This window comes from Netta rufina (assembly GCF_964035555.1).
Source record: "Netta rufina genome assembly, chromosome: 2".
NCBI classification, from domain to species: Eukaryota; Metazoa; Chordata; class Aves; order Anseriformes; family Anatidae; genus Netta; species Netta rufina.
Window position 1 is genome coordinate 112,812,435 of NC_140124.1, and position 11,919 is coordinate 112,824,353.

General features: G+C 36.9%; 1 protein-coding gene across 1 annotated transcript in view; it reads right to left on the reverse strand.

Moving 5' to 3' along the window:
• Positions 1-1,442: 1,442 nt before the first annotated feature.
• The window catches only part of UBE2V2 (ubiquitin conjugating enzyme E2 V2), a 29,373-nt gene continuing 18,896 nt past the window's right edge, over positions 1,443-11,919 (reverse strand). The window contains exons 3-4 of the mRNA XM_084306662.1: positions 9,233-9,358; positions 1,443-2,312 (exon numbers count right to left, since the gene is read on the reverse strand). Of these exons, the coding sequence (XP_084162788.1) occupies positions 2,166-2,312; positions 9,233-9,358 (273 nt within the window). The 3' untranslated portion in view covers positions 1,443-2,165. The remainder of the gene's footprint in view (positions 2,313-9,232; positions 9,359-11,919) is intronic.

Genomic DNA, 11,919 nt, shown 5'->3' on the forward strand with positions numbered 1-11,919 from the left:
ACCTGCTTACACTTGGATATGCAGATGTGAACAAACAGCCAGAGTACAGACAAAGGTGAACAACTGTTGTGGGATCATCTCATACCACACATGACCGAGCAAACAACCAGCCCCTTTTCACACTCTGTGAATTATGTTACCAGGCATGTAATAGTCCACAAGTGCTTCTCGTTCCCTCACATTTATGTTATTTTCCAAAAAATTCACATCTCAGAACTGCGTGGTTCCATTATTTTAATTAAATATAGATTAGCAATGGTAATGTAAGAAAGACTTAATGGCATCAAGATATTTCAAATGAAAAAATCACGAAAATGTTGCAATGCACTTCAGCCATACCATCACAAATGATATGTCATATAAATACAGACAAGAGGTAGCTGGCAGCTACAGTTCCACCAGTTCTAGAAGTGCCAAATTTGTCAAAAAGAGGCATAAACTGACAAATATTAATTAAATCTCTCGACTGGAAAAGAAAAGAAAAAAAAAAACACCTAGTTTATTGCTTTTAGAGGTTCTTTACATGAGAGATAAGCAAAGGCATGTCAAACAAAATTACCTGACTTGATGGCTTTTGATTAAATTCACTTTTTCAAAAGAACTACTAATAAAATCTTGAATGCAAATAGTCGACTTGCTCCCAATGTTACATGTTCTCACTGCAATGAACAAACGCTTGCATTTTCCAAGAGGAGAAAAAGAGAGGTCTTATTTCCAAAAGAATAGCATTAGCTTACTTTCTTATGAGCAACCATGAGAACTAAAACCCAAGTTCCCGCTAGACAGAGTACATTGAAAAAACAGACCAGGAGTTGCAAGAGAGGCAACAAGCATTCTAGCTAAGGGGACAGTGGGGTAATGGCAGGTGACAGATGAAATGCAGATGGAAATACCATGATCTGTACTACACATGTAATTTTTATTAAAGCTTCCAGAAGATTATTTTTTTTCCCCAAAGAAGAGGCAAAGGTGGAACAGACAAGAAAAAAAATAAAGGAGAAAAAGATGCAAGAACGCATGAAACAAGGCAGCAACCGCCAAAGCAAGACAGAGAACTAAGTAAGACTTCAGCAATGTGGTCTGAAAACCACCCAGAGGTCAAGTAAGCCAAGTGAAAGTTGTGCTCATTTCTCCAAAGAATCTGGAGGGGAGGCAAAGAAGGAAAGGTTAGATGAGTTTTTTGGTTTTGTTTTGGGGTCGGGGGTTGTTTGTTTTTAAAGACACAGTGCAAGTTTGTCTAAAGAAGTGGTACTACAGATGACACAACTTAGTCCTCTGCAGCAAAAGAAATACTTTGACCTCTAAAGTAAACTAAGCATACAAAAGTGGTAAGAATAAAAGGTGCACGTAAAACCAGCAGCAATATTATGTTTGTCTTTCCACTACTTCTGCAAGTTACTGTACATATATTACATCACTATTATAGAAATGGCACAGCCTCAGACACTTTCCACATTTTATTTACATTTTAAGACTAACTTTAATCTCAATCACATATCCATACATTTCCTTTGTTTCACTAAAACTTAAATGCATGGTTTATTAGAACAAAGACTGTAAACAAATATTTGCCATGTCCGATACATGTAACACACAGGAGCTGCTTAACAGAAATTAATCCCCCCTTTTTATAAATACAGGTATCAAAACAATCCTGAACATACTTTGTGACACTACTAGTAGTCGGCACCCACACCCTTGCAAAATTAAACAAGATGAGCAACGGTATTCACTGTACCTGCTACTTTAAAACAAATTTTAACTGCAGCTCTTTTACTAAGCAAGATGGATAAAGCATGCCATTTATATTTTGCCTTCTCAAGAGATTATTTTCAGAAACATATATTATTCCACAGCAATCTGACACTTTCTGTCATGCTTTCATCTTGTAAAACCTGAATTCCAATTTTAGGCTATTTCAGGCTTATGCTTAAATGACAGTGCCTTGATAAGAGAAAAAAATAATTGTGCTGCCTTTTTCTCCCATAGTGCCTGAAAACATATTGGGCATACATATATTATATATATTCTTACAAATGTCCAGGTCATGTATACCAGCTGAAATTCTTTTAATGTGTGGGTGTTTGCATTGTGAGATTTAATCAAGACATTAACATGAGTAGAAGGTTGTTGTTTTAAGACAGAAGTTTGAGAATCAGCTAAAATTAATTGTTGTAAGTTTGTCCTTCTGGAGGTTGTGGAAGCTTCATATTTTCTTTGGACATCATTAGACGTCTTAGCTCTTGAAGTACAACTTTAATGCTATAAGAATTTTGCCATTTTGCTAACACTGGTATGCTCCGTGCATCCACCTGGAAAAAGAAGAGGGAGTTGTAAGTTACCATGAAATTAAAAGATTTCTATGTAACTAACTGCTAATGAACCATTCTAAAAAAAGAGTCGAAACATTCCCTCACACTTTCTCTGTGACATTCATGCCACGTGTCCTTATGTTCATAAAATATTTTTAGGAAAACATTTGCACACAGATCCACATTCTACAATGACATACATGCAGGTGGACCCCCCCCACCTGTGCTGATATGAACGTTAGCAAGAAGGAAAGGGATAGGGTGAGAGGGGAGAGGAAAACAGTAAACAGTTCACTGCTGAACTGGAGCCATATCTTATAAAATTCAGTTTCATAAATTTGTTTCAAGTTACTCAAAAAAAAATCACCTTCATTAAGCCATTGTATACAGTTGGATTCTTCTCAGCTCTTAAAAAAAAAAAAAAAAAAGACACACGAATTTGTAGAATACCTCTCTAAAGGAAAATTTCCCTTGCTGCAAGTTTCAGTTTGTGATTTATTCCCCATCAGTATTATGTGGTGCTTCTGATATACCAAGAGTCACTACATATGCTAAGAAATAGTTTGAAAAACTGAAATATTTTATATATAACATTTACACATCTCTTAGTTCTTTGCCTTCTTATTACAGAGCATCGTCTCATGGAGCTGTCAAGTCTACTGTACTCACCAATTTGAACTGAAAGGAAGGGACATTTCATTTATAAAACCTGTGGGACAATTTAGACAATCACAAACAGCTCAGCTCTTCTCTTCACACAAATAATGTTCTGCCTAGAGTCAGAACTCCTTTAAGCTGCCAACAACTGCGTAGCATTAAACCACAGCACAAAGGCAGTAAGGCACTTAATAATTATTGCAAACATTAATAAGTTAGGAAAGAAAGAGCATCAAAAGGAAATTATCTTATTCATCAAGATCACACCGGTTTAAAATAAGCAATGAGTGTATGAGCTTGTACAGAAAGGTTCTGAAAGTAACACTAGTCAGACTGCCACTGTTATTCCTGGACTACTTCCTCGTCTTTTTCAACACAGGTATTTGGTTCAATGTGGTAGATAAAAGATCAGAGAAAAAAAAATCTTTAACTGGAAAACAGGTTCTATTTTCTTCAAAGGCAGGGTAATAGATAAAAACACCTGTGAAGAAAAGAGAAACTCTGATAACAGGTCACCTGTGTTACCAAGCAGCAGCTCAAGTAAGGCCTCGTGTAGCCTGAATCACTGTTGTGAGGTACCAAGATCCTACAAATCTCCTCCTCTAAAATCCTTCTAGGTAAGATTAAAGCAGAACTCACCAGAGTTTCTGTCCAAACAGCTGGACCCGGTGAACAAGGAACAACATTAATTCATTTGAAAAGTTAGAATGGTAGACCTCACACTATTCAAAACAATTCTCCACACAGAGAATGCAGTGAGAAAAGCACCAGACCACCATTTTTGAATAAAAACAGAGGTTCACCAGAATGAAAACAGCATCATGGTGGTGAAGTAACCTGTTATTAGAGGAATCAAGTGCTTAGATACTATGTTCACTTTGCATATAGTTGCAGATGTTTAAGAAGTTATTCCCCACTAACGCTTGCTAATGCTTCTCTGCAGCTAACCTACCATCTTCTTCTACTTAGCAAAACGGAACAAAGCATGAGTACTCCCCAACTACTTTGCTGAAAGCCAGCAATTTGGCAGACTGGTAATTTAAACACCTTCCATGTTGGTCTGAAGCACAGCACCTTCTACTGAAGTAGCTGAGGAGAGATCATGCCACTGACCCACCAGAACAGCAATAGTCTCCCCAAGGAAAGTAAGGGGAAAAAAGAAGCTACAGTACAGGAGGCCAAGGACCAGGCTACAGCAACAACAGAAGGTTCAGAGCCAGGAGAAAGGTGCCCTTTGGGGATGCAAGCCCCAAACTGAAGACAATCAGTAAAAAGTCATGAGTAAGAAGAAAAAGACAGGTTTAAGACTTCAGTAGGTTTGAGAAAGAAAACTAATCTAATTATCTGTTCAGATAGACTGGGTTAGCAAAAAATAGCTGGAAAGGCAGTTGCATCCTCCAGTGAATGTCTTTCTTCAGTCTTGCAATTCTGCTTCCATTCCACCTTCCTTTTCCTTGCTTCTCCTCAACTTTGCTTTTGTAGCCTCTCTCAGGTTTGGAGATCAGCCTCAGTTACAGCATGTAGTGGTCAGTCACCAGCAATGTTTGACCAATACAATTCTGCATAGGCTGGCTGTGTTGGAGTATGAGAGCTGATCACTTTGAAGTAAACTCCACCAACTTTTCTCTTTTTTTTTGGCTGGGAATTTGTAATGTCAAACTCAGACTGTAAATTCTGTTTTAACAAAGTTATGAGTGTTTTCTGAGCAAAGACTGCCACACCATAGCATTTTGTTGCTGTTTATCTCAAGTCTCTTCTCGCAAGTCACCAACTTTTTTGACAACATCTTGCAGCAGCGAAGATTTTGGCTCAGGTTCTCTTTTCCGCATTGCAGAATTTATTTCCAGTTTAGGCAGTGAACAATAAATTCACTTTATGAAGAACAACACTAAGGTATTTGGAAGGATGACACAAACTATGTTAACGTTCAAATCACACAAAAGCACCGAGGTAATATTCAAGTGTTCCTCCTGGTATGTTGAGGAAGAAAATTCAAGATCACATAAAAGCTAGTAAAGCTGGAAACTGCAACCTGAGGACTGTTTTATTCTGGGAATACACTATTATATACACATCCTTAAACAAAAGCAAGAGAAACTACATATATTATTTTTTTCTAAACTTTTGAAATCAAGCCAAGTAATTCTGCAAAACGTTGCACAATACTGGGTGTTCATAATGTTCCCAGCATCTAAGATAACTTTAAGAGGTAACAAACTGCTTTATTTACAATAAACACACTCAAAGCAGTAACTGGACAACAGTTTACAGAATTATAGTTGACATAGGACTAAGTGAATTTAAAAGAAACAAGTATTTCCAGCTGTAAATGGTACTTAAATGAACAGAGGTGACTGCAAATCCTGGAGGACTGACTGTTAAAGAACACTCTCACAGATCCAAAAATTAGATATCCTCAAATGACTATGGGAAAATAAATATCATGCCAGAACGCAACCTGTGTTTCGTTAGTACAGAATACAGAAGTTTCCAAGAGAAAAAACCCCACAGCATTAAGAACAGTAATTTAAATACAATTTTACAACAGTGACACCATTAACACAGAAAAGCGTTTTGTCCAGCCCTACACGGGCTAGCTTTTCTGAACTTGGTAACCCAATTCTGTATACAAACACAGTAGCTCCCATACACAAATTGCAAAGTAGAAAATCACAAAGACTAACTTGCAGGTAAGAAATGAAATTTACCAGGGTGATTCAAAGAACCTAAGTTCAGTCTTTTGATACAAAATACTTGTGAACTACCCCTCTCCTTTTCTGCTCTAGATGTATCAAACAGCAGTCCCCAGGATCTATGCTGCTGATGGAAAATTTACTTGCAAGCAAAACTCCCCTCTCGAAATAATCAAAAAGAAGTCAATAAACTTGTTATTGTCTGTAAGAATAAACTCATTACAGATACCTGCACTTTTCATGCAATATGTAAAAACAGTTTAAGGCTGAAGTTAACTCCAGCACATATCCATCTCTCCCCTCCACTGTTCACACCCCAACTCAAAACAAATCATTACCCTCTAAGCTCATGCTGGGGGCTCTACTCTCCCTCAGGCATTAACTGGCACGCATCTTTTGTAAAGTTCACCCTCACAACGTTACAAATATTTTGAGTAGCACTATAATACCGCTCCAACAGAATTTCTGTTGCTGTTTATCTCGCGTTTCTTTTCAGCATGTTGCCAATATTTTTCATGATATCTATAAGCAACATGATCAAAAGCTGGCCATGTGTGAAAAAAAACAGGTTGCAGAAGCACGGACAGCAGAGCTTGTCTGAAGATAAACACTGCCATTTCCAATCATTCACAGAACGCAGCAAACCGCTTATGATCTATTATATGGAAGAATGACTGAGAGTGCAGCTTCAAAGAAACAAGGAAATAAAACAGGGAGCAGAAACATGAACTGTTCCAGAGAAGCTGAGGAATGTTTTAGGAAAAAAAAAAAATCTTAGCTTATGGCTCAGACAACAGAGTAAGTCTCACAAGACATGGGTTCAAGTTCTGATTTTAACAGACTTCTTCAGAGCTATGGGTCAAGTTATTTTGTCTTCCAGTGTTTTCATCCATTAAGTATCCACACTTCTCTTCTGCTTTCCAGCACCTTGCAGCACATCTAGACATCACACGTGCAAAAACCTACTGCAAATAGGCCTCAGTTTTGATCAGAATTGTTCTAGGGTTTCTAAATTATATCTAGTTTTGAAGAAATCTTTCCCTAAAGTTATGTTTAAAAAGAAGCTTTTAAGAAAAACTGTTCAAATAGTATGCATGCACTATTATCGATACTTGCACTATAAATAAAAGTTTTTACCTAAACCCCTAGTTTTAAAACATATGCTTAGAAGACTGAAAATGAAAACTGTAATTAGTTTCAAATTCAAGAAAGTAGATGAAGAAAATAAAGTATCTGACTCAAAGTAGTCATTCACAAACAGTATTCAAAAAAAAATAAAAAACAAACAAAACAATAACAAAGGAAAAAAAAATAGGGTTTTCTCTAGAAAACTGAGTGCTGGTCACTCTTATGACCTCTAAAAACAGACTAATTTTCTTGCTACGTAAAATACATTCATATTTTTCTGCACTATTTCTGCATGTGAATTTAAGCATTAGATAGCATTTATTAAACTGGTGACTCTAAAAAAGGCTGCACGCTTCTACTAGTGCCTTTATTTTCAGTTAAACTAAAATACAGTCATGTTTACGAAACACCTCATGTGGAGGACTGCATACTGCATCTGTATACAGATAATTCTAAGAGTGCCCGTTTCTACCCCTAGTTTACACAGAATCACAGAATGGTTAAGACTGGAAGGGACTTCTGAAGGCCATTTGGTCCAAGCTCCCTGCTCCAGCAAGGCCACCCAGAGCAGGCTGCCCAGGCAGCTTTTGAAGATCTCCACAAGGAGGGAGTCTTTACAACCTCTCTGGTGCCACTGCTCCATCACTCACACAGTGAAACGCTTCCTGACGTTTAGACAGAACTTTTTATTCTTACTCTTAATATGTTCTGCACAAGGTGACTATCTCTCATATATCCATTATGCATAACGTATCTGGAGATCAGACTTCTCTTTTCTATCCACACAGAAGCCACAGATAAGTCACTCATCCAAAAATAAAAAAAATGCATTGAGTGAAGACAAAAACTCAGCTCTTCATCAGAATTTCAGTTCCATGCTCTCATCTGTAAAATGTATCCCCAATTTATCCGACAAACAGGTTTGACATAACTCGAGTGAGCACAACAGCAAAATATGCTAAAACGCAAGAAACCAGGACAAGTGGTACGTTAAAAATTACATGATGAATGAGTTTTAAGTTCATTAATGCTGAAAAATGTTTTAATTAAACATCACAACTTAGTCCTAACTGAAATGCTAAAATAGGTAGAGTTATGCATTTGCATAGCAAATCCTTCCTAAGTTACAGTAGTTTATAAAACTATTGGGGTAAATTTGAATGAAGTTTTGGTGTAAGCTTAAAAATATATTAGAATCAATTTTTTCTGTACCAATGACTGAATTCTAACAGCGCTTTTATAACCACCAGCTGAATTTCCAGTCACAGTGTTCAGCCCATTCCCCATCAGGCTGAGGGAGTCAAGACTTCTCCAAACACAAGCTCCAAGCAGACTGACTCAGTAAGCATAAGCTTTCAGCCTTTGTAATGTCTGAGATTTTGCTTCTGGAAACCAGCATCTACATGTATATTCTCAAGCATGCACAGATGAATTAATGACAGCACACTTCTTCACTGATACAGAGTAATACATGTTACTAGAGGAACATACAAAAATGGTACTATAAACATACCAAAAACTCTACTGCATTCCAGATTAGCAGCACTGGCTGATCACAATCTCTTAATAAACAAAGATACTCAGACTACAAGCTGGAATAAACAGCATCAGCTGGTTTGTAGATAGCAAGTTTAATAAGATCTCCAGGTAGAGAGAATTTGTTGGCTATGCAAGAAATACTTTCAAATCAATTTAAAACTATTTCTGAGATGTTGGTCTAGTGGCTTTAGATAACCTATCAGTATACCATCTTAACACTTACAACAGCTCCAACACATCCCAAAGAATGTAATTCATTGCAAACGGATCTTTACTATGAAAGTGATTACCATCGATATTAAAAGACCTTAAAACTGAAGCTTAAAATCATCTCAGACTTGAATAAATACAGTACAAACAAAACAGGAGTATAAGTACATCCGTTCATTACAAGGGAATTCCTACATCCAGACAGAGTCTCAGGCAGAATAATTTCCATTTTAATTAACGGAAACACCAGATAAAGTTGGAATAATGAAACAAACTTTAATGACTAAATAAATAATGGTCTTAAGCAATATAGTACTCTGGTTAGGATATGAATCTAATGCCCTTGTTTTGTAAGAGTAATACATGGAAAATATCTACACATGGCTTAAACATTTATTTTTTCCTGTGCAAAACTTAAATCTTTAATTTTATTTAAAAGACATGGCTGTTTCAATACTATAAACAATGGTTGTCTCATTGCTAAGCCACTGAGAGCCACTAACATACTGTAAATACCAAAAGATTTGAATGTGTGAAGTAGGCAAACAATTTTGATGTAAACCAAGAACTTTATGTTGTAAAATTTAAATATGAAATCTCTGTCCAACACTGTATATTCCTCACCTTTGTTTTTCATTGAAATAGTTTATATTACAGATTAACAATATGGTTGGTCTTACCATTTCAACTTACCATTCCATTGGAATTATTTATTCCATTCATATTAATTTTAGTTACAAATCTAACTGTAGGAGGTGCTTCTGGATATTTAGGTCCACACTCTACTTTCAGACTGTATATTCTGTTTTCATAGTTTGTCTAGAAAGCAAAAAGACAGACTAATGCATCTCTCTGAAAACTGAGTATTAAAAAATTAACACAAAGCAAACACAAGAGGATTAAAGATGAAAAAATTTGAAATGATAAGTCTGTTAATATTATATACCAGTTGATGGTCTTGGATTTCTGACAGACTGTTTTGGTTATACTCATTACCTGAGGAATATGTATAAATTACACTACTAATTGACAGTCCATACAAAAGTTTTTAACAGAATACATTTTTTAAAAATTCACATTTACTCTTATCCTCCTAGCCATCCGCATTCACAAATCACTTTTGGCACAGTAGGGGGCTGACAATAATCTTCAGGGAAATTACCTCACTGTCCACAAAAAAAAATCTAACACGCACACAAAAAAAAAAGGAAACAGAAAGACAAAGAAGCAAATAACCCAAACAAGAACAAAATTAAAACAGTTCTGTAAAAACATATTAAAGGAGTAATTTAACAATCCACTCCAGAAGACGTGCAAGACTTCCATTGCTGAGGATTGTTAAGCAAGGAAGTAGTAAAGAGAGCAATCATTTAACACAGTTATCCAAAGCCTTTATGAATTTGGACAGTACAGTTAAGTGACAGCTAGTTAGTAGATTATTTTTACCTGTTTCTAAGCGCAAATACATCTTGAGAAAGTCCAATTAGAAATGAATACAGGCGTGTTTCTTTGTTTTTTAAAATCTTGTCAAGTAGGACGTGAATGATTGAAAGTATCAGTGCCTGCTAGTCACTGATGCCTCTGTGCTCCAAAAGGAATATAAACCCAGCTTCTACACCTGCCTTTCCATTGGCAGAGCACATACAGCTAACATGAACCCAGAGCAGAAAGACGCCTCAAGGCTTCCAAATGTCTATTCTAAGCTGTTCTTCAGCCAGCTGTCACTCTTTCCAAGTAGACGAATCAACCACACAGTCAAATTATCAAATGGCTCCCCACTCTGCAGTCAATCAAATGGCAGTGTGGAAACCAGGCTACTGAAGCATCCTAACTATGACCTATAATTTCAAGAAGCCACAAAGACTGTGCAGCAACCGGGTCAGAAAGAAACAAAGGTTAAGCAAGATACCCTTTTTTAAGCAAAAAGGTTTTCTACTATTATTAACCTCTAAAAGCTGACGGGCCAGGAAAGGTAATCTTGTCCTTCCATAGATAATATAGCTGCTACTACAGGAAGAAAATACAGTAACAAAACAAAAAAAAATCTCATTATTCACTCAGACAAAGCAATTTATTTCCCAGAGAGGGATGCTGTCATTTAGAGTGGAAATAGGCCAAAATGTATATACACTGCTCACAACTCCGAAAAATCCTGAGAATGGCACTCACATTCTCTTATTCCTATCCAGGTGGCTTCTCAATTTTGCTGAGTTCCTCCAATCACCATTTTACTGTAAGTCAAGTATCCCTGACCAGCTCCCCAAAAAGCCCTAAAAAGCATTTTTCAGGGTGAGAAAAAGGTTTCCTTTAATCCAAAACAAACCTCTCCTTCCCCCTCCATGTTGGTTCACCCTGCAAATCAAGTAAGAAAAAACGATAAGCAATTGTTTGCACTGCTCTAGAGAATCACAGAATCACAGAATCACAGAATTTTCTAGGTTGGAAGAGACCTCAAGATCATCGAGTCCAACCTCTGACCTAACGCTAACAGTCCCCACTAAACCATTTCCCTAAGCTCTACATCTAAATGTCTTTTGAAGACTTCCAGGGATGGTGACTCCACCACTTCCCTGGGCAGCCTGTTCCAGTGCCTCACAACCCTTTCAGTGAAGAAGTTCTTCCTAACATCTAACCTAAAACTCCCCTGGCTCAACTTAAGCCCATTCCCCCTCGTCCTGTCACCAGGCACGTGGGAGAAGCCACAAATGTGAAGAACTTCATGCTATGGAGAGCATTAGCAATTTTCTGTGCGTTCTGCCAAGCTGCACGCTGTCTACATAACCAATTCCAAAAGCATTCATTTTCTACAAACCCTGAAACTGGACATGAAATTCTTCTCATCGAGGTATTACCCACTGGCTTGAGAACTAGTGGCTTTCACTTTCTGCAGTTACTACATGATGCAAGTCATTCTGCTGTACACAAGACTGCATGTCCCCAAAATGACCCAGAATTACACTTATTTGCTTGCACTCTTTCAGAAAAAATAAAAAAAAAATATATATATATATATAAATTGACTAGAATTAAAACTGCATGACAGCATTTTTTAATTTTTATTTAAAACAAAAACATTTGGACTCCTACACAGCAATCACTCCCTTCAGAAATGTGTTAGGCGTCTGCTTTAGGTGGACCAAAAATCAGTAACTGGCAGTTCTGGAGGATGTTTAGAGTCAGGGTGACATTACTTTTGTTAACTCATGTTAGATCTCAAAAAATCCCTAAGAATACAAACTTTCTTCAAAATGTATTTGAACACTGTGACTACACTGAAGTATCCAAGGCATCCTGTCATTATATTTGTATGTTAAATTGGCTCTCTCTCAAATGCATTCAAATCTCAGAAGCCCAGCACAATTATGCAGATAGTCAGAACA